Genomic DNA, 24,447 nt, shown 5'->3' on the forward strand with positions numbered 1-24,447 from the left:
TGCACCTGTACTGACCTCGCCTTCTGGATGATAGCGGGGTGAACAGGCAGTGGCTCGGGTGGTTGATGTCCTTGATGATCTTTATGGCCTTCCTGTAACATCGGGTGGTGTAGGTGTCCTGGAGGGCAGGTAGTTTGCCCCCGGTGATGCGTTGTGCAGACCTCACTACCCTCTGGAGAGCCTTACGGTTGTGGGCGGAGCAGTTGCCGTACCAGGCGGTGATACAGCCCGCCAGGATGCTCTCGATTGTGCATCTGTAGAAGTTTGTGAGTGCTTTTGGTGACAAACCAAATTTCTTCAGCCTCCTGAGGTTGAAGAGGCGCTGCTGCACCTTCTTCACGATGCTGTCTGTGTGAGTGGACCAATTCAGTTTGTCTGTGATGTGTATGCCGAGGAACTTCAAACTTGCTACCCTCTCCACTACTGTTCCATCGATGTGGATAAGGGGATGTTCTCTCTGCTGTTTCCTGAAGTCCACAATCATCTCCTTAGTTTTGTTGACGTTGAGTGTGAGGTTATTTTCCTGACACCACACTCCGAGGGCCCTCACCTCCTCCCTGTAGGCCGTCTCGTCGTTGTTGGTAATCAAGCCTACCACTGTTGTGTCGTCCGCAAACTTGATGATTGAGTTGGAGGCGTGCGTGGCCACGCAGTCGTGGGTGAACAGGGAGTACAGGAGAGGGCTCAGAACGCACCCTTGTGGGACCCCAGTGTTGAGGATCAGCGGGGTGAAGATGTTGTTACCTACTCTCACCACCTGTGGGCGGCCCGTCAGGAAGTCCAGTACCCAGTTGCACAGGGCGGGGTCGAGACCCAGGGTCTCGAGCTTGATGACGAGCTTGGAGGGTACAATGGTGTTGAATGCCGAGCTGTAGTCGATGAACAGCATTCTCACATAGGTATTCCTCTTGTCCAGATGGGTTAGGGCAGTGTGCAGTGTGGTTGAGATTGCATCGTCTGTGGACCTATTTGGGGGGTAAGCAAATTGGAGTGGGTCTAGGGTGTCAGGTAGGGTGGAGGTGATATGGTCCTTGACTAGTCTCTCAAAGCACTTCATGATGACGGAAGTGAGTGCTACGGGGCGGTAGTCGTTTAGCTCAGTTACCTTAGCTTTCTTGGGAACAGGAACAATGATGGCCCTCTTGAAGCATGTGGGAACAGCAGACTGGTATAGGGATTGATTGAATATGTCCGTAAACACACCGGCCAGCTGGTCTGCGCATGCTCTGAGGGCGCGGCTGGGGATGCCGTCTGGGCCTGCAGCCTTGCGAGGGTTAACACGTTTAAATGTCTTACTCACCTCGGCTGCAGTGAAGGAGAGTCTGCATGTTTTCGTTGCAGGCCGTGTCAGTGGCACTGTATTGTCCTCAAAGCGGGCAAAAAAGTTATTTAGTCTGCCTGGGAGCAGGACATCCTGGTCCGTGACTGGGCTGGATTTCTTCTTGTAGTCTGTGATTGACTGTAGACCCTGCCACATGCCTCTTGTGTCTGAGCCGTTGAATTGAGATTCTACTTTGTCTCTGTACTGACGCTTAGCTTGTTTGATAGCCTTGCGGAGGGAATAGCTGCACTGTTTGTATTCGGTCATGTTACCAGTCACCTTGCCCTGATTAAAAGCAGTGGTTCGCGCTTTCAGTTTCACGCGAATGCTGCCATCAATCCACGGTTTCTGGTTAGGGAATGTTTTAATCGTTGCTATGGGAACGACATCTTCAACGCACGTTCTAATGAACTCGCACACCGAATCAGCGTATTGGTCAATATTGTTATCTGACGCAATACGAAACATGTCCCAGTCCACGTGATGGAAGCAGTCTTGGAGTGTGGAGTCAGCTTGGTCGGACCAGCGTTGGACAGACCTCAGCGTGGGAGCCTCTTGTTTTAGTTTCTGTCTGTAGGCAGGGATCAACAAAATGGAGTCGTGGTCAGCTTTTCCGAAAGGAGGGCGGGGAAGGGCCTTATATGCGTCGCGGAAGTTAGAGTAACAATGATCCAAGGTTTTTCCACCCCTGGTTGCGCAATCGATATGCTGATAAAATTTAGGGAGTCTTGTTTTCAGATTAGCTTTGTTAAAATACCCAGCTACAATGAATGCAGCCTCCGGATAAATGGATTCCAGTTTGCAAAGAGTCAAATAAAGTTCGTTCAGAGCCATCGATGTGTCTGCTTGGGGGGGGATATATACGGCTGTGATTATAATCGAAGAGAATTCTCTTGGTAGATAATGCGGTCTACATTTGATTGTGAGGAATTCTAAATCAGGTGAACAGAAGGATTTGAGTTCCTGTATGTTTCTTTCATCACACCATGTCTCGTTAGCCATAAGGCATACGCCCCCGCCCCTCTTCTTACCAGAACGATGTTTGTTCTGTCGGCGCGATGCGTGGAGAAACCCGCTGGCTGCACCGCCTCGGATAGCGTCTCTCCAGTGAGCCATGTTTCCGTGAAGCAAAGAACGTTACAGTCTCTGATGTCCCTCTGGAATGCTACCCTTGCTCGGATTTCATCAACCTTGTTGTCAAGAGACTGGACATTGGCGAGAAGAATGCTAGGGAGTGGTGCACGATGTGCCCGTCTCCGGAGTCTGACCAGAAGACCGCCTCGTTTCCCTCTTTTTCGGAGTCGTTTTTTTGGGTCGCTGCATGGGATCCATTCCGTTGTCCTGGGTGAAAGGCAGAACACAGGATCCGCGTCGCGAAAAACATATTCTTGGTCGTACTGATGGTGAGTTGACGCTGATCTTATATTCAGTAGTTCTTCTCGACTGTATGTAATGAAACCTAAGATGACCTGGGGTACTAATGTAAGAAATAACACGTAAAAAAACAAAACACTGCATAGTTTCCTAGGAACGCGAAGCGAGGCGGCCATCTCTGTCGGCGCCGGAATAGTCCATCATTAGTGGAAAAAAGCCACTTATGACTCTAATCCAGTCATTTGTCATACGCTTAGGATCTGGAAACAGAGTAGGTATTTTCTTAACATGCCCAGTATTTACATTGACAGCCCGATTTGCCTGAATCATGCTTTCCACATTGACAGGTACAATAAAGAGTTGTGAAAATATGTTTTAACTGTCTGCCAGTTCACTTAGAAGTAACCAGTTGGCAGGCAGAGGCAGTTTCAACTGACTCTAGGCCACCATGACGGTTCTATATTGGAACCTTGAATGAACATTGGATGATGTGGTGTTTTCACAGTGGACGGTCACAACAATTGGTAACTTATACATGGATGGTCAGTTAGCTTCATTTCAACAATTACAGGGAAAGTTCAACATGCCAACAACACATTTTTTCAGATACCTCCAAATCAGGAATTTCGTAAGGACACATATCCCACAGTGTGGCATTCAGACAAATAATCCTACATTAGATAAGCTGATCCTTGTCAAAACCCATTCAAAAGGGTCGGTCTCTAGACTGTATGATGTGCTACAGGCCCACATAGAGGTATCCACAGACACCATTAAAAGGGCGTGGGAACAAGAACTTGGTTCAGAAATCTCAGATGAGGACTGGGTAGAAGCTCTCCGGAATATAAACCACAGTTCAGTGAATGCCAGACACAACCTTGTACAGTTTAAGGTGATACACAGGTTACATTACTCAAAAGTGAAACTGCATAAAATATTCCCAGACACCTCACCACTGTGTGAGAGGTGCAAGCAGGATGAGGGGACGTTGACCCACTTATTCTAGACATGTCCTTGTATTTATTTTTATTTATTTCACCTTTATTTAACCAGGTAGGCTAGTAGAGAACACCTTTATTTAACCAGGTAGGCTAGTTGAGAACACCTTTATTTAACCAGGTAGGCAAGTTGAGAACACCTTTATTTAACCAGGTAGGCTAGTTGAGAACACCTTTATTTAACCAGGTAGGCAAGTTGAGAACACCTTTATTTAACCAGGTAGGCAAGTTGAGAACAAGTTCTCATTTACAATTGCGACCTGGCCAAGATAAAGCAAAGCAGTTCGACACATACAACGACACAGAGTTACACATGGAGTAAAACAAACACACAGTCAATAATACAGTATAAACAAGTCTATATACGATGTGAGCAAATGAGGTGAGATAAGGGAGGTAAAGGCAAAAAGGCCATGGTGGCAAAGTAAATACAATATAGCAAGTAAAACACTGGAATGGTAGATTTGCAATGGGAGAATGTGCAAAGTAGAAATAAAAATAATGGGGTGCAAAGGAGCAAAATAAATTAATTAATTAAATACAGTAGGGAAAGAGGTAGTTGTTTGGGCTAAATTATAGGTGGGCTATGTACAGGTGCAGTAATCTGTGAGCTGCTCTGACAGTTGGTGCTTAAAGCTAGTGAGGGAGATAAGTGTTTCCAGTTTCAGAGATTTTTGTAGTTCGTTCCAGTCATTGGCAGCAGAGAACTGGAAAGAGAGGCGGCCAAAGAAAGAATTGGTTTTGGGGGTGACTAGAGAGATATACCTGCTGGAGCGTGTGCTACAGGTGGGAGATGCAATGGTGACCAGCGAGCTGAGATAAGGGGGGACTTTACCTAGCAGGGTCTTGTAGATGACATGGAGCCAGTGGGTTTGGCGACGAGTATGAAGCGAGGGCCAGCCAACGAGAGCGTACAGGTCGCAATGGTGGGTAGTATATGGGGCTTTGGTGACAAAACGGATTGCACTGTGATAGACTGCATCCAATTTGTTGAGTAGGGTATTGGAGGCTATTTTGTAAAGGACTTAGCCAAAGTCGAGGATTGGTAGGATGGTCAGTTTTACAAGGGTATGTTTGGCAGCATGAGTGAAGGATGCTTTGTTGCGAAATAGGAAGCCAATTCTAGATTTAACTTTGGATTGGAGATGTTTGATATGGGTCTGGAAGGAGAGTTTACAGTCTAACCAGACACCTAAGTATTTGTAGTTGTCCACGTATTCTAAGTCAGAGCCGTCCAGAGTAGTAATGTTGGACAGGCGGGTAGGTACAGGTAGCGATCGGTTGAAGAGCATGCATTTAGTTTTACTTGTATTTAAGAGCAATTGGAGGCCACGGAAGGAGAGTTGTATGGCATTGAAGCTTGCCTGGAGGGTTGTTAACACAGTGTCCAAAGAAGGGCCAGAAGGATACAGAATGGTGTCGTCTGCGTAGAGGTGGATCAGAGACTCACCAGCAGCAAGAGCAACCTCATTGATGTATACAGAGAAGAGAGTCGGTCCAAGAATTGAACCCTGTGGCACCCCCATAGAGACTGCCAGAGGTCCGGACAGCAGACCCTCCGATTTGACACACTGAACTCTATCAGAGAAGTAGTTGGTGAACCAGGCGAGGCAATCATTTGAGAAACCAAGGCTGTCGAGTCTGCCGATGAGGATGTGGTGATTGACAGAGTCGAAATGTGATTGGATGAGTAACGGTGAATGTGATTGGATGAGTAACGGTGAATGTGATTGGATGAGTAACGGTTAATGTGATTGGATGTTAATTATTTGACGAGGCTACCTGTATTTGACATTGTGTTGTTATTTCGCCGAACACTAGAGGGTTGAATTTAATTTTTGGCAGTGAAACGAGTCTACTCAGGTGAGAGAAAAAAAAGTGAATCACATTTTTATTTGGCGTACCCCAGTTTGGGAATACCTGTCAGGGGTCGTAGTTCATCAGGATCTCCTAGGGCAATAAGACCAGGAAAACTTGAGGGCGAGTATAATTTCTTCACTCTGCAACTGTTTATTAATTAATACATATCTTTGTTTTACACCCAGGGATGTGCGTCACAAACTCAGCGGGACGTCAGCTCAGGGGTCGAAGTTCATCACGATCTCCTAGGGCAATAACACCAGAAGTTCATGGTGAGTATAATTTCTCAGCTCTGCAACTTATTAAATAAATACTTTAGTCTTTAATAGCTTAGTGCGCCACAAACCCTTCATCTGTGGACCTGGAGTTCCTCACTGTAATGGGACCTAGTGTCCCACGAGACGAAAGAGGTATACTCACCTCGTCATGCTGAGACATTTTCATACACACCCCAAAGCATGAACCCAACACAGTAACAAAGAGGATACCCTCTGGTCTATTTGGGTCGGTGGCCCCTCCAGAGGAAATGCACAGCCAGTATTTATTCAAGCAAAGCCCTTTATAATCAGTCTACACATCCTATGGTCTCCCCAACTCTCCACCTCCAGGAAACACAATCCTGTTCCTCCTAAAGAAAATACTAATTATATGACCCTGCATGTGTGGATAACAAGTTAACAAGTTAACAACAACAAAATACAGCAGTAGAATATTTAGGAAAAAGGCCCCAGAGAGAAAGAGGTTCTAAAAACAGGCCGTCTGCAGACAAAGAAAAATGACTTGCCAACAATGACTTATATACAGTCCAGCCTCGCTGGTAAACTCCTCCCTCAACCAGTTACATCTGATTCACACAATACAGGAATACCCCCTTATCCACTCACTACTCCCCTAGTTACAAAACATCCCCCTTATCCAATCACTACTCCCCTGGTTACAACCCCTCCTTATCCAATCACCACTCCCCTGGTTACAAAACATCCCCCTTATCCAATCACTACTCCCCTGGTTACAACCCCCCTTATCCAATCACTACTCCCCTGGTTACAAAACATCCCCCTTATCCAATCACTACTCCCCTAGTTACAAAACATTCCCCATTATCCAATCACTACTCCCCTGGTTAAGTAATGCTCACATTGATTACATAAGGGGGATGTTTTCTACAATTTCTTGAGATCGGATACACCTGGGTGGCTACTTATTGTACAATGTAGAAAATAGTACAAATAAAGAAAAACCCTTGGTACTGTAAATCTATTTACACATGAAAACTTGGGCCATATTAAACCACCAACAGGCAGCCTATTGGAAACCCTGCATCAGATCTGGACATCTTGTATCCACAGATCTGTCTACGACATTGAGTGATCACAACTCTCCTACATCATCTCCCAGTTGTTCACCTAAAAACTGGTGGTTGTCGGAACTGCAAATTGTCCATTTCATACACAAAGAGTAGCAACATTGCCTGTTAGGTTCAGACAACAGTCCCATTATATAATTACTGTGACATTGGACTGAGCAGGATCAGGAGAACCAGTTACAGTTGGTCCACAGGGGATCTTGGGTGTATCTCAATACTCTCTTAGTCCCCTCTGTGTCTATGTCCTCAGTTGGTCCACAGGTGTATCTCAATACTCTCTTAGTCTCCTCTCTGTGTCCTCATTCACTTTCTTTGTGGTTGTTTTTCACGTGTTAGCAGATTAGTCTTCTGAATTAATATTTTATCACAGACTGAGCAGCCATGATGTTTCCGATTGAAGCTTTTCCCACAGTCCCCACAGCTACACGATTTCTCTCTGGTGTGAGTTAGTTTGTGTGTAGTTAAGGTCTGCTTGCGATTGAAGCTTTTCCCACAGTCACCACAGGAGAATGGTTTCTCTCCTGTGTGAATCAGCATATGTCTTCTTAGGTCCCCTTTCAGAATAAAGCTCTTCCCGCAGTCAACACAGCTAAATGGTTTCTCTCCTGTGTGAGTCAGTAAATGCCTCATTAGGACCCCCTTCTGAATGAAGCTTTTCCCACAGTTACTACAGCTAAATGGTGTCTCTCTGTTGTGAGTGAGTTTGTGCGTAGTTAAAGTCTCCTTGCGATTGAAACTTCTCCCACAGTCACCACAGGTGAATGGTTTCTCTCGTGTGTGAGTCAGTTTATGTCTCCTTAGGTCCCACTTCTGAATAAAGCTCTTCCCACAGTCACCACAGCTAAATGATTTCTCTCCTGTGTGAGTCAGTATATGTCTACTTAGTGCCCTGTTCTGAATAAAGCTCTTCCCACATTCACCACAGCTAAATGGTTTCTCTCCTGTGTGAGTCAGTTTATGTTCAGATAGGTGCCCTATCCGATTGAAGCTTTTCCCACAGTCACCACAGACAAATGGTTTCTCTCCTGTGTGAGTCAGTTTATGTTCAGTTAGGCTCACCTTCCGAATAAAGCTCTTCCCACAGTCACCACAGCTAAATGGTTTCGCTCCTGTGCGAGTCAATTTATGCTCAGTTAGGCTCACCTTCCGATTGAAACTTTTCCCACAGTCACCACAGCTAAATGGTTTCTCTTTGGTGTGAGTCAGTTTGTGCGTAGTTAAGGTCTCCTTCCGATTGAAGCTTTTCCCACAGTCACCACAGGTGAATGGTTTCTCTCCTGTGTGAGTCAGTTTATGCCTGGTTAGGAAATCCGTGCGATTGAAGCTTTTCCCACAGTCACCACAGATAAATGGTTTCTCTCCTGTGTGAATCCTCATGTGATTGGACAGATCTCCTTTGTGTTTGAAGGTCTTTCCACAAACAGGGCAGGTGAGGGGTTTACCACTGTGACAGAGTCGGACATGGGCCTTCAGTTTACAGGTGGAGTTGTAGCGTTTTTGGCAGGAACTACATTCACTGGGTATCTTACTGAAGAGAGTCACATGTCTCTGCAGGTCAGCTTTCAGAGCAAATGTTGCACCACAGTCACGGCAGTGGTGAGTTTTTCTAGCTGTGGTGTTGGGTTTGGAACAGTGTTTCTTCAATGGTGGACTGGGATCTAATGGTGGGCTACTGTCAAGTCGTACTGTGTCACTGCTTACAGCTGAACTGTGGCTGGAGGCATTGTTTTGATTATCTGGAGGGTCACAGGGAATGTTGAGACCCTTAATGTGGGTCACAGTGACAAAAGGGTTCAGATCCACTGGTTTAGAGTCACTCTCTCTGTTCTCCACAGTCTGGGTTTGGGGAAGAGTCAAGGACTGAAGTGGGTCCTCCTGATCACATTCACTTTTCACACAGGAAGTAGTGAATATGGAGTCTTTGAGACCTTGAAGCTGCTCTCCCTCCTGACAGGTCCTGACTTCCTCCTGTTCCTCTTTAATCTGTTTGGTCTCTGGATCCTTCTGTCCCAGACTGGGGCTCCACTCCTGCTTACAGTGCTGCTGCTCAGGGGGAACCTCCTCTTCAGAGACAGAGGGCTGCAGGCAGTCTGGAGGGAAGGAGAGGAGGAGCAGAGGTTATTTATATACCACACAATTAAATAGAACACTTGAATCACAAATGTGAATTATAGATCTCAACGATTTTTTTATTGAAAATGTCTTTATTGGCATTGATCCTAAATAATATCAGGAGCTAAAATAATGTACAATACAGATAAATAGTTTTACTGCTCCCAAACTTGATATTTTAATAAAGCTTGTACACGTCCTAATAATCTGAAAGATTTCTCAGAAAACTAGATGTTTTGATCACCGTATGCTAATATAGCCGATGTGAAATGGCTGGCTAGCTAGTTAGCGCCCAGGTGGGGGCGAGGGGACGGACGTAAAGTCTATACTGTCACACTTAGTAGAGGTCGACCTCTAATGCTTACTTCTATTATGACCTCACAGCGTTGAAGATGAGCAGAGTCAGGGGTCTACAGGACCGATGTCGTACTCAGCCTACTGCCGTCAATATAATATGGAATTACTAGTGTGAACGTAAACATACTCACCGTCTCTAATGAAATGCTTTGGAGTCAGAAAGGCTGTGCCATATAAGCTGTTTTCAATGATCATTTCCTGACAGATAACTTTTTAGTTATGCCTGGTGAATCATAGCTATATTATGAATTGTTCTTTAAAAATGGATGCGATGGAGATCCCTGTTACCGGAAACAGTTTATTAACTAAGTAGAACCGTAGCTAGCTAGGTATTATATCTACATACTAACCTATTCTACGTAGTTGTATCTCTGGTGTCCTCTGCAGCAGTCTCCGTAGCAGATCATTCTCCTCCTGGTACTCCACTACCGTTTTCTCAACTGCCCCGAAAATCTCAACAGCAGCAGATGCCGTTAAACATTCATTTAAAAACACACAGAACAACTGTAGTTTAGACATTTTCAGTGGACTGAGAGTTGGGTGTTCAGCTAGTACGGCTTCTTGACATGGGTTCTCCAGATCACATTCACTTTTCACACGGGAAGGAGTGAATATGGAGTCTTTGGTATCAACGAGCCCTTGAAGCTGCTCTTCCTCCTGACTGGTCCTGACTTCCTCCTGTTCCTCTTTAATCTGTTTGGTCTCTGGGTCCTTCTGTCCCAGACTGGGGCTCCACTCCTGCTCACAGTGCTGCTGCTCAGGGGGAACCTCCTCTTCAGAGACAGAGAGCTGCAGGGAGTCTGGAGGGAAGGAGAGGAGGTTTACACTCCCTTATGTATTTATTTAGACAGTGAAACTAACAAATGTGTCTCTGTACTCCAGAATTTGGGATTTGAGATCAAATGTTCATAATATCCGTTTTACCATTTAGAAATCAAAAGAACCTTTATGTATCTAGTCCCCCAATGTGAATTAGTCAGAAGCATTTGGATAAGTTAACGTAGTGTATTACAGTAGTCAGAAGCATTTGGTTAAGTTAACGTAGTGTATTACAGTAGTCAGAAGCATTTGGATAAGTTAACAGTAGCCAGAAGCATTTGGATAAGTTAACGTAGCGTATTACAGTAGTCAGAAGCATTTGGATAAGTTAATGTAGTGTATTACAGTAGTCAGAAGCATTTGGATAAGTTAATGTAGTGTATTACAGTAGTCAGAAGCATTTGGATAAGTTAACGTAGTGTATTACAGTAGTCAGAAGCATTTGGATAAGTTAACGTAGCGTATTACAGTAGTCAGAAGCATTTGGATAAGTTAACGTAGTGTATTACAGTAGCCAGAAGCATTTGGATAAGTTAACGTAGCGTATTACAGTAGCCAGAAGCATTTGGATAAGTTAATGTAGTGTATTACAGTAGTCAGAAGCATTTGGATAAGTTAACGTAGCGTATTACAGTAGTCAGAAGCATTTGGATAAGTTAACGTAGCGTATTACAGTAGCCAGAAGCATTTGGATAAGTTAAAGTAGTGTATTACAGTAGTCAGAAGCATTTGGATAAGTTAACGTAGCGTATTACAGTAGTCAGAAGCATTTGGATAAGTTAACGTAGCGTATTACAGTAGTCAGAAGCATTTGGATAAGTTAACGTAGCGTATTACAGTAGCCAGAAGCATTTGGATAAGTTAAAGTAGTGTATTACAGTAGTCAGAAGCATTTGGATAAGTTAACGTAGCGTATTACAGTAGCCAGAAGCATTTGGATAAGTTAACGTAGCGTAGTGTATTACAGTAGCCAGAAGCATTTGGATAAGTTAACGTAGTGTATTACAGTAGCCAGAAGCATTTGGATAAGTTAAGGTAGCGTATTACAGTAGCCAGAAGCATTTGGATAAGTTAACGTAGTGTATTACAGTAGCCAGAAGCATTTGGATAAGTTAACGTAGTGTATTACAGTAGCCAGAAGCATTTGGATAAGTTAACGTAGTGTATTACAGTAGCCAGAAGCATTTGGATAAGTTAACGTAGTGTATTACAGTAGTCAGAAGCATTTGGATAAGTTAACGTAGCGTAGTGTATTACAGTAGCCAGAAGCATTTGGATAAGTTAACGTAGCGTATTACAGTAGTCAGAAGCATTTGGATAAGTTAACGTAGCGTATTACAGTAGCCAGAAGCATTTGGATAAGTTAACGTAGTGTATTACAGTAGCCAGAAGCATTTGGATAAGTTAACGTAGTGTATTACAGTAGCCAGAAGCATTTGGATAAGTTAACGTAGTGTATTACAGTAGCCAGAAGCATTTGGATAAGTTAACGTAGCGTATTACAGTAGTCAGAAGCATTTGGATAAGTTAACGTAGTGTATTACAGTAGTCAGAAGCATTTGGATAAGTTAACGTAGCGTAGTGTTTTACAGTAGTCAGAAGCATTTGGATAAGTTAACGTAGCGTATTACAGTAGTCAGAAGCATTTGGATAAGTTAACGTAGAGCATTACAGTAGTCAGAAGCATTTGGATAAGTTAACGTAGCGTATTACAGTAGTCAGAAGCATTTGGATAAGTTAATGTAGCGTAGTGTATTACAGTAGTCAGAAGCATTTGGATAAGTTAACGTAGCGTATTACAGTAGTCAGAAGCATTTGGATAAGTTAACGTAGCGTATTACAGTAGCCAGAAGCATTTGGATAAGTTAACGTAGCGTATTACAGTAGCCAGAAGCATTTGGATAAGTTAATGTAGCGTAGTGTATTACAGTAGTCAGAAGCATTTGGATAAGTTAACGTAGCGTATTACAGTAGTCAGAAGCATTTGGATAAGTTAACGTAGCGTAGTGTATTACAGTAGTCAGAAGCATTTGGATAAGTTAACGTAGAGCATTACAGTAGTCAGAAGCATTTGGATAAGTTAACGTAGCGTATTACAGTAGTCAGAAGCATTTGGATAAGTTAACGTAGTGTATTACAGTAGTCAGAAGCATTTGGATAAGTTAACGTAGCGTAGTGTATTACAGTAGTCAGAAGTATTTGGATAAGTTAACGTAGAGCATTACAGTAGTCAGAAGCATTTGGATAAGTTAACGTAGCGTATTACAGTAGTCAGAAGCATTTGGATAAGTTAAAGTAGTGTATTACAGTAGTCAGAAGCATTTGGATAAGTTAACGTAGCGTATTACAGTAGCCAGAAGCATTTGGATAAGTTAAGGTAGCGTATTACAGTAGTCAGAAGCATTTGGATAAGTTAACGTAGCGTATTACAGTAGTCAGAAGCATTTGGATAAGTTAACGTAGCGTATTACAGTAGCCAGAAGCATTTGGATGAGTTAAGGTAGCGTATTACAGTAGCCAGAAGCATTTGGATGAGTTAAGGTAGCGTATTACAGTAGCCAGAAGCATTTGGATGAGTTAAGGTAGCGTATTACAGTAGTCAGAAGCATTTGGATGAGTTAAGGTAGCGTATTACAGTAGTCAGAAGCATTTGGATAAGTTAACGTAGCGTAGCGTATTACAGTAGTCAGAAGCATTTGGATAAGTTAACGTAGCGTATTACAGTAGTCAGAAGCATTTGGATAAGTTAACGTAGCGTATTACAGTAGTCAGAAGCATTTGGATAAGTTAACGTAGCGTATTACAGTAGTCAGAAGCATTTGGATAAGTTAACGTAGCGTATTACAGTAGTCAGAAGCATTTGGATAAGTTAATGTAGCGTATTACAGTAGTCAGAAGCATTTGGATAAGTTAACGTAGCGTATTAGAGTAGTCAGAAGCATTTGGATAAGTTAACGTAGCGTATTACAGTAGTCAGAAGCATTTGGATAAGTTAACGTAGCGTATTACAGTAGTCAGAAGTGTCGTATTTGATCCCATATTCATTACACACATTAAGCTTGTGAAACCACAAACTGGTTGAATGCAGTTTGTTTTGGTTGTGTTGTGGGTTTTGTCCAATAGGAAGTGAATGGTGAATAATGTGTTTGTTTTGGTTGTGTTGTGGGTTTTGTCCGATAGGAAGTGAATGGTGAATAATGTGTTTGTTTAAGTTTGTAGTCCCTTTTATTGTACATACAATATAATCTGTTTCTGGATAATAATGAATGAACCTTCAATGAAGACAAGTGAGAAAGTTACAAGAAACAAATATCCTCATCACATCCCTCCAAAATGCTAACCTCCCCTGTTATTGGTAAGGAGGAGGGGAGTTGTGTATCTGTATTCCTGATTTTGCAGGATATTAACTTAATTATTCGTGATTATCCGTAATCATAGTATCATCCACATGAATGTATTAGTGTTCAGAAACATATTATATTCTTATTTACAATAAGAAATGGACTCCAAAAGTCCAATGCATTACACTTGAAATGTTTGTCATTTTAGCAGACGCTCTTATCTCCAGTAATTACAGGAGACATGAGGGTTAAGTGCTCAAACACACATGGACAGATTTTTCACCTAATGTGGAAATATTGAAGGGGTCTGAATACTTTCCGAATGCACTGTACAGACGTACCTGTTCTACATAGTTGTATCTCCGGTGTGATCCCCAGCAGTCTCCGTAGCCGATCATTCTCCTCCTGGTACTCCACTACCGTTTTCTCAACTGCACCGAAAATCTCTACAGCAGCCGCAGTTAAGCGCTCATTTAAAAACACACGAAGCAACTGCTGTTTAGACATTTTAAGTTGACTGGTAGCTAGTTAGCTATTCAGCTGGTAGCTTCTTCCACAAAGAAAGAACGTTGTTCACAAGAAAGAAAAGTCCACTCGTAAGCTCACTTCCGCCTGTATCAGCGGGTGGCAAGCCAAAAGCCACAGCGCCTCTATGTGGAGGGAGAGTTAACTACAAGGTACCGACTTTATTTTTTTACTAAGTATAGAACAAATTATTATTTACACTGACGGCAACCTGGGGAAGAGTGGGTTAATTGGCTTGTTCAGAATTACTTCAGCCTCCCCTGGTTTCTCAGCAGCAGCTGTAAGCAGTGGTCGTGTCAGTGGTGGTTTTGTGGCAAACTAAGACCGTCACCAAAACAAAGATGTTCATGCCAAATTATTTGAGGAATGCTCCACACCACTCTCACTTGATTATCTTACCTAGTTATTTACAGATTCTCATGTTGCTCTTTTGTAACTTTGTCAACTATGTGTTTAAATATACAGTGCCTTGCGAAAGTATTCGGCCCCCTTGAACTTTGCGACCTTTTGCCACATTTCAGGCTTCAAACATAAAGATATAAAACTCAACAACAAGTAGGACACAATCATGAAGTGGAACGACATTTATTGGATATTTCAAACTTTTTTAACAAATCAAAAACTGAAAAATTGGGCGTGCAAAATTATTCAGCCCCTTTACTTTCAGTGCAGCAAACTCTCTTCAGAAGTTCAGTGAGGATCTCTGAATGATCCAATGTTGATATCCAATGACGATCTTGTCTCATCGCTGCCACTCCCCAACGGGCTGGGGAGATGCGAAGGTTGGGTTTTTGCTGACTTTCTGCTAATTTTCTTGTCGATGAAACATATACAGTTTTAAAATCAAAATATGTTATGAAGAGAATGGACTAAGTTTTCTAAACTTTACCTTTATTTTTACCCATAAAAAAAAACATGTTGTTTAGGAGTGAATGGGTGAATTGAGGTATTGCACACACGAAAATCAGAGTAGGCGTTCCCAATAGGAAATATGCAAATAATTCTATAACGCACCAGTAGGATCTCACTAGCTCGTGGTTGTTCTTCCCACTATGATTAATTTCCTCATATTGGAAATGACTGCTACCAAATATGGTAGTGAGAGGAAGCCCAGTGGACGACAGTGGGAGAAGATTCAGCTAGATGGATTTTGGCCGACATTTTGCACATTTTCTCATAAAAGGAACATTTGATCTCCGTACAGTTTTCCGTTTCCAAAACTAGAATCTACAACAAACAGAGTGCACTACGTTTGGTAGACTTTGACTTACCCAATTGTTTGTAGAGATTACTTTGTTTAGGACGAGTGCACTAGATAGTGGCCGTTTTCCTAATGAACGTTATGCTTATTCAGCAAGGCACAAATGGTCTTCATCCTCTTCTTCGCGGTAGCTAGCTTGTCCCAAGTAGATATCTAGCTGACTTAGCTTAATAATAAATAGCTAGAAATCGATTTCTTTGCAAGTTTTCCCACTACTAGTACTTCTTCTGTGAATCAACTTTTTTTTTTCACGATAAGAAACACATGTCATCAATAAAATACTTTGTTTATTGTAAAAATGGAGTAGAGGAAAATCCTTGTTCCAGCTTCCAACAGACGTTGAAAGGTATGTAATAAATAATGAGAAGATGCATTTTGAGTAATTATTGCATGGTGAGGCACACGTCGTTGGCTGTGTAATCAGTAGTGTGCTGTATCCATGACTACCCATCGGATCAATCGCCAAAGCAATGATCACTGATAGATAAAAACATGCTAGCTACCGGTAATGAAACAAACCTTATAGCCGGGTTTAACACCGTGTAACCCCAAATATGGTAGTGAGAGGAAACGCCAAGTGGACGTGTCACATTTATACATGCAGTGATATATCTATCTCATCTATCTGTGATAGTTAGTTTACCAATGTGCCCAGCCGTATTACATCCAAGCCATCATTTGTGACACGGGGTCATTGCAAAGTAATTTATCGAGTCGTAGAACACTATTAACCCGTACCTCTTAAAATGATGGTAGATGTCTGTAAAACATTGTATAGGTAACGACTTATGTTCTGTTGCCCTGTGATCAGACTAAGTAAGAATAACACAAACTATAGTCTACTATAATCATACGCATCTTCAGAAAATAGACAAAACTCAAAAGGTTGTACATTTATTAAATGCCTGTTAACATGGGGAAAAACATAGAACATATGGAAACCATAAAGGTAGAGCATTTGATCACAACCTGGAAGAACATGGTGTGAATGCATCCCCCTCAACAGGAAAAGGGACCAAAAAAGAAAGACACACACACCATGTGTAGCAATAGAGAGGAGCTTCAAAAGACCAATCGGGTTTAAGAGGGCAGCAACTGAAAATGTTTCATAGGATGAAGTGTGGGTCTTTACTGCAATGTTTCATAGGACACGATAAAGTGTGGGTCTATTCTGATGTTTCACAGGACAGGATGAAGTGTGGGTCTATTCTGATGTTTCACAGGACAGGATAGAGTGTGGGTCTATTCTGATGTTTCACAGGACAGGATGAAGTGTGGGTCTATTCTGATGTTTCACAGGACAGGATGAAGTGTGGGTCTTTATTGTGATGTTTCACAGGACAGGATAGAGTGTGGGTCTATTCTGATGTTTCACAGGACAGGATGAAGTGTGGGTCTTTATTGTGATGTTTCACAGGACAGGATAAAGTGTGGGTCTTTATTGTGATGTTTCATAGGACAGGATAAAGTGTGGGTCTTTATTCTGATGTTTCATAGGACAGGATAAAGTGTGGGTCTTTATTCTGATGTTTCATTGGACAGGATCAAGTCTGGGTCTTTATTCTGATGTTTCATAGGACAGGATAAAGTGTGGGTCCTTATTGTGATGTTTCATAGGACAGGATAAAGTGTAGGTCTTTATTGTGATGTTTCATAGGACAGGATGAAGTGTGGGTCTATTCTGATGTTTCACAGGACAGGATGAAGTGTGGGTCTATTCTGATGTTTCACAGGACAGGATAGAGTGTGGGTCTATTCTGATGTTTCACAGGACAGGATGAAGTGTGGGTCTATTCTGATGTTTCACAGGACAGGATGAAGTGTGGGTCTATTCTGATGTTTCACAGGACAGGATGAAGTGTGGGTCTTTATTGTGATGTTTCACAGGACAGGATAAAGTGTGGGTCTATTCTGATGTTTCACAGGACAGGATGAAGTGTGGGTCTTTATTGTGATGTTTCACAGGACAGGATAAAGTGTGGGTCTTTATTGTGATGTTTCATAGGACAGGATAAAGTGTGGGTCTTTATTCTGATGTTTCATAGGACAGGATAAAGTGTGGGTCTTTATTCTGATGTTTCATAGGACAGGATCAAGTCTGGGTCTTTATTCTGATGTTTCATAGGACAGGATAAAGTGTGGGTCCTTATTGTGATGTTTCATAGGACAGGATAAAGTGTAGGTCTTTATTCTGATGTTTCATAGGACAGGATCAAGTCTGGGTCTTTATTCTGATGTTTCATAGGACAGGATAAAGTGTGGGTCCTTATTGTGATGTTTCATAGGACAGGATAAAGTGTAGGTCTTTATTGTGATGTTTCATAGGACAGGATGAAGTGTGGGTCTATTCTGATGTTTCACAGGACAGGATGAAGTCTGGGTCTATTCTGATGTTTCATAGGACAGGATAAAGTGTGGGTCTATTTAAATGAACTCTATTAAAAAACAATCAGGGTGAAAAACAGAGATAGAGGGCATAACCATAAACTATTATCTACAAACTACAATATATCACCACAGATGTTACATCAACCACTACACTACTAAATGAACTATGAAACAGGAGACTTTAAGCATAGCCCAACATCCAGCTGAATTTAAAAATAATAATTTGAGATGAATACTTACACACTTTTGTAATTACTGAGGAGGAAGATTGGCCAGAGAAACATCAGGCGTAGGGACATCAGTCTGCAGAAGTCCTTTGAGGACCTGAAGAGAGTGGGTTACGCTGTGTGCGAGGAGCAGTTTTATTCTGATTATTGACTATCTTTGTCAATAAAAATGCATTTCAGTCATGATACTTTTCTGGTAGAAATGTCTTTCGACAGGGTTCACGGAAGACACTGTCCTGCGAGGCAGCACCTACCAGAATGCATTGCATGAATCCACCCCCTCAATCTGCAACAGATGAACGGCGTAGTACAAAAAGAAGACAACCACAAAGTTGGTAGCAACTAAAGATGCATCGTTATTCTTTTATATCAACAGGTTTAAAGTCTTGAATTTGCTATTTTTTTGAAGGAGAGGCCAGGGAAGCAGATGTAGGAGTTTTAGGTGAGAAAGACAGAACAAGAGAGTGAAGGAGGGCTCCTCTCCTTCCTTCTACACCCAGCTCCAGCAGAGGAAGCAGCAGATGCTGAATTTAGTTCTAGGAGTCTGCAGGAGTTGGTCTGTCAGGTGAGGAGGCTTCCTCATGAGCAAACAGGAGGAGACTCAGGTGACAAAGGAAGCAGCATGTAAGCACAGGTGTCATGCAAGGAGGAGGCCATCATCCAATTGACGATCTATAGTATAATAATAATAATAATAATAATGCACCCACAGTGATTGATTGCAGACACATTGAAAGAAAAAATATCACAACGTTAGTCTCATACAGATGGTACTTTAACAAGAGAATACAGCTCCTGGAAAAGATGCTGTCAAAATCACACAAAAGAACAACAGGCAAATGAAAAGTAAGCATGCCGCGAGACTAAAAACCTCCAAAACCCAAGTACGTGGTCATCTTATAGATTGGAATATCAAAAATGGAGGACATAATTGATAAAAAAAAAAACCTTAGCAGTCTCTGGCATTGTGTAAGGACGAAGAGTCACCTTACTTAGATCAAGTGCCTTTGATTGTATCCTGGAAGGCCATGTCCAGCATGCCTACCCCCTAATAGAAAAAAAATTATGGTGAAGATATATATATATATTTTTAAACATAGCACAGCGAAAACTGAAGTGTTTCACCGGCTAGTCCTTTTCTTTTGGTGCCTGGACTTCCCCCCCTGTCTCACTATCCTGGTGAAGAGAACAAAAACAAACAGAGGAAAGGTGAGTCATCCCATTCCCTTTATCCCAGGGATGAACTAGATTCAGCCGCGTGACTATTATTTTCTTGAGCGGATGGTTGTGGGGGGTCGGGAACATAATTACAAATCATTTGTAGACCGTAAATTGATTGGAAAAAGCCCAAACAAATATACTGTGCTTACATTTGAATACGATCAGGTGTCTCTATTATTCATCGGAATGCAAGAATAGATTCTTAAATACATTTTTTTTAAATTAAATAACTTGAAGCTGATTTCCTGGTGTTTCTCCAGTCTTTTATGTACAACAATAAAATATATATTTTAAATTGCCTCAACTTTGGGGCCCAAATAAAACCACCCGTGTGCCAAATTCCTCGTGGGTGTCACGCCCTGGCCATAGAGAGGCTTTTATTCTCTATTTTGGTTAGGCCAGGGTGTGATTTCTCTATATTTTGTATTTCTTTGTTGTTTGGCCGGGTGTGGTTCTCAATCAGAGGCAGCTGTCTATCGTTGTCTCTGATTGAGAACCATACTAAGGTAGCTTTTTCCCCACATCGGTTTTGTGGGTAGTTAATTTCTGTTTAACCTTTCAGAACTGTTTCGGTTATTCCTTTTGTTATTTAGTGTTCAGTTTCAAATAAATAATATGAACACGTACAACGCTGCACCTTGGTCCTCACCTCCTTCCACCAACAGCCGTTACAGTGGGGAAACAGTGCCTTGTCCTCGCTGTCACTTTGAAACGAATTCCAATGTCCGTCTGGTCATGGTTCTGTTCAAAACAAAACGATTGTAAAATCATTTTGGTTACAACACCTGGTTGTAGTAGCTCCTTTGAGGTGTAACGATATGCAGTACTGTAGAGTACATTAATTCCTACAAACGCTGTTCGTCCGTGCTCATCCATTTTCTAGCTCTTCGAGTAAACTAGTAACTTACGTCCTGTTCTCTCAGATGTGCGGTTCTGAATGATTAGTTAGCTAAACTAGCTAGTGCTATTTTTCGGACAAGTGCAGAATCCGATTAATTGCACTACAGTAACGTTAGCCAGCCGATAAACATATACGTCTATATATCAACCTAACTAACGTTACTATTTCTCTTCTTGCCCATGTGAAATTCTAACATGTATTAAACAGTTAACGCCCACTACAACACGTTTTAATATCGAATTTATATAACGTGTATAAACATTCAAATATATATATTTGTAACTTACTTTTCGATCTTGGTGGCATTATAAAAGTGTCAACAACGAAAAGTTACTTAAAGTTAGTTAGTTAATAAAAGTGTTTTCTCCAAATCTCATTTTGAATATGACAAATATGTATTTTATTGACGTCACCTAAGCCATCTGACTGACATCTCTGATAGACCAATAAACGCGACTTTGAAAAACCCATCTCGACACTTGATCCCACCTACTCGGCTCACTTGCCTCCGCATTGGAAACGACAGGATGTGATCTATTCAATTCAATTCTATCTTAGTAGAACATATTTGCTGTGGTCTAGCATTACAACAACAATGGATCGTTACTAGTTACCACAGCCACAAATTGGTACAATATTTCTACAATTTCTCTTCCTAAAACCTGATTTTAAACCTAACCCTAACCACACAGTTAAACGTATGCCTAACCTTTAAATTAGGACCAACACGCACATTGGAGTTTTCTTAGGTTTTTACGACAGAGCCAATTTGTACTTGGTGGCTGTGGTAACTAGTGACAACCATTGTCTACAATCTTACTTCCGTGTTCTAGTCAAGGAATTTTAGAAAAATCCTTTATTCTCGTGGGCTGCGTGCCCTGAACCACACGACAGCGCCGCCAGCTGGATGGAGGTTTTCTGTGCAAGGCAGCCTACAGACCAGTAGCAAAGGGAAACGAAAACTACATAGACAAACAGTGAAGGATGATCTTGGAGAATCAATTCATCCTCAGGAGTCAACAGTTTATCATTATTCCATACAATATTACATCAACACGATGAATGAGCAACATTAGATTAAAATGACATTTAAAAAAAACTATTGGACAAATTCAAGATGTTTTCTGGAAAGTATATCTATTTATATTTCGTATCAATATATTTATATAATCAGGGGTTTTACTACAAGGTCCAGACCAGTTATAATGGAATAGATAACTACATGAGAGGAAACAATTACAGCAGGTAATAGGGGGATCTAGGAGAACATTTCTGGCATGAACTGAATTCATTTTTTGTCATTTTTAATTCATTTAACCTTTACTTAACTAGGCAAGTCAGTTAAGAACAAATTTCTTATTTACAATTACGGCCAAAACTGGAGGACGCTGGCCTATTGTGCGTCGCCCTATGTGACTCCCAATCACGGCCGGTTGTGATACAGCCTGGATTCAAATCGAGGTGTCTGTAGTGACTTCTCAAGCACAGAGATGCAGTGCCATAGACCACTGAACCAGGGTGTCTGTAGTGACTTCTCAAGCACAGAGATGCAGTGCCATAGACCGCTGAACCAGGGTGTCTGTAGTGACTTCTCAAGCACAGAGATGCGGTGCCTTAGACCGCTGAACCAGGGTGTCTGTAGTGACTTCTCAAGCACAGAGATGCAGTGCCTTAGACCACTGAACCACTAACCTCCTCCTAACCCTAACCCTCCTGATAACCTCCTCCTAACCCTAACCCTCCTGATAACCTCATCCTAACCCTAACTCTCCTGATAACCTCCTCCTAACCCTAACCCTCCTGATAACCTCCTCCTAACCCTAACCCTCCTGATAACCTCCTCCTAACCCTAACCCTCCTGATAACCTCCTCCTAACCCTCCTGATAACCTCCTCCTAACCCTAACCCTCCGGATAACCTCCTCCTAACCCTAACCCTCCTGATAACCTCCTCCTAACCCTAACCCTAACCCTCCTGATAACCTCCTCCTAACCCTAACCCTCCTGATAACCTCCTCCTAACCCTAACCCTCCTGATAACCTCCTCCTAACCCTAACCCTCCTGATAACCTCCTCCTAACCCTAACCCTAACCCTCCTGATAACTGGCTTGGGACTGATGTGACAGTGTGCGCTAAATTTCCTTTGGACCTTGTGTACAATTACTTGGTGTCAAATTTGATTTACTTGTCTATTTGCCTGTAACCCACGGCATGAATGATCCAGAGACTAAGATAGCTTTAAGATAAGCAGATAAGACAAACTTTATTGTCTAGTACATTTAAACAGAATGAATGATCCAGAGACTATAAAAACACAAATAAAATAAAAACACAAATATTTACATGTCAGAATGAAACACATTTTTTAAAATTTTATTTCACCTTTATTTAACCAGGTAGGCGAGTTGAGATCAAGTTCTCATTTGCAACTGCGACCTGGCCAAGATAAAGCATAGCAGTGTGACACCGACAACAACACAGAGTTACACATGGAATAAACAATAAACAAGCCAGTAACAAGCCAATAAACAAATCAATGACACTGTAGAAAAAATAAAGTATATATACAGTGTGTGCAAAAGGCATGAGGAGGTAGACAATAAATAGGCCATAGGAGTGAAGAGTTACAATTGAGCAGATTAACACTGGAGTGATAAATGAGCAGATGATGATGTGCAAGTAGAGATACTGGTGTGCAAAAGAGCAGAAAAGTAAATAAAATAAAAACATAACACATTTACATGTCAGAATGAAACTAATTTTACATGTCAGACTGAAATGTCAGAATGAAACAAAAAATGAAACATCACTGAGAGGTAGCAGAATTGTAATTGAGAACACTCAATCTGGTATTTGTGTACCACGATCCGTGTGAATTTGCTTGCATTAAAACGTCATACTATCTTAAGTAGGGAAAGAAACAGCCTTGCCTTTTTGTAGATGAGGTCAGTGTTTTGTGGTTGAAAAGTTTGTGGTCGAAAATTGTCCCCAAGTATTTAAAATGTGTGACTTGATCCACGTCCTTCCATACTTTGTCCAATGCCAATATGTTGCCATTCATTTTTGTCCATTTCAGGGGGGTATTCCCTTACATAGTGACAGGCTCAAGAGAAGGGCTTCCATTTTCCCCAAATTGATTTCCTCCAAGGCACAGTTTTTTGGTCTTTGTGACTGACGTTGAGGTCAAGAAAGCTACTGTCAAACCACGTCAAGAGGCAGTCAATGAACTGGGAGTAGCTGGAGATGGACTTGACCTCCAGGCAAGCAACCAGAGCCATGTCGTCTGCATATTTGATGAGGGCCATATCGCTGTTGCTTCCTAAGAGATTTGTCCACATCCTGCCTTTTTATTCACTTACCTGACAGACAATCTCTTTGTCCTAATGTTCTTTCAGTTTCTGTCCTGTTTTCTTCCTTTGTGGACTTTATCCACATGCCTCAGCAGATGAGACTTCTGAATGAATCCTTTACCACAGACTGAGCAGCCATGCGATTTCTCTCCTGTGTGAATCCGTATATTCCTCTTTAGGTCCACCTTCTGATTGAAGCTTTCCCCACAGTCACCACAGCTATAAGGTTTCTCTCCTGTGTGAGTCTGTATATGTTCATTTAGGCGCCCCTTCTCATTGAAGCTTTCACCACAGTCACCACACCTATACGGTTTCTCTCCTGTGTGAGACAATATATGTATTTTAAGGCACCCCTTATGCTTAAAGCTTTTCCCACAGTCACCACAGATAAATCGTTTCTCTCCTGTGTGAGTTCGTATATGTTCATTTAGGTGCCCCTTCTCATTGAAGCTTTCCCCACAGTCACCACAGCGAAACGAATTATCTCTGGTGTGAGTCCGTGCATGTCTGGTTAGGTTCCCCCTCGTATTGAAGCTTTTCCCACAGTCTCCACAGCTAAAAGATTTCTCTCCAGTGTGAGTCCGTATATGCACTTTTAGGTTCCCCCTCTTATTGAAGCTTTTCCCACAGTCTCCACAGCTAAATCGTTTCTCTGCTGTGTGAGTCAGTACATGTATCTTAAGGCAGCCTTTATGCCGGAAGCTTTTCCCACAGTCACCACAGATAAATGGTTTCTCTCCTGTGTGAGTCCGTATATGCATAGTTAAGACAGCCTTGCGATTAAAGCTTTTCCCGCAGTCTCCACAGCTAAACGGTTTCTCTCCTGTGTGAGTCAGTTTATGCATGGTTAGGTACCGCTTGAGCCCAAAGCTTTTCCCGCAGTCGCCACAGCTAAAAGGTTTCTCTCCTGTGTGAATCAGTACATGTTCAGTTAGGTTCCCCTTCTGATTGAAGCTTTTCCCACAGTCACCACAGCTAAATGGTTTCTCTCCTTTGTGAATCCTCATGTGCCTGGGGAGACCTCCT

General features: G+C 42.0%; 1 protein-coding gene across 1 annotated transcript in view; it reads right to left on the minus strand.

The window, feature by feature from the left end:
• The window catches only part of LOC110531367, an 83,398-nt gene that overhangs the window by 23,422 nt on the left and 35,529 nt on the right, over positions 1–24,447 (minus strand). The window contains exon 4 of the mRNA XM_036989240.1: positions 9,739–10,188. Coding sequence (XP_036845135.1) covers positions 9,739–10,188 — 450 coding nt within the window. The remainder of the gene's footprint in view (positions 1–9,738; positions 10,189–24,447) is intronic.

The sequence above is a fragment of the Oncorhynchus mykiss genome, chromosome 9 (assembly GCF_013265735.2).
Source record: "Oncorhynchus mykiss isolate Arlee chromosome 9, USDA_OmykA_1.1, whole genome shotgun sequence".
NCBI classification, from domain to species: domain Eukaryota; kingdom Metazoa; phylum Chordata; class Actinopteri; order Salmoniformes; family Salmonidae; genus Oncorhynchus; species Oncorhynchus mykiss.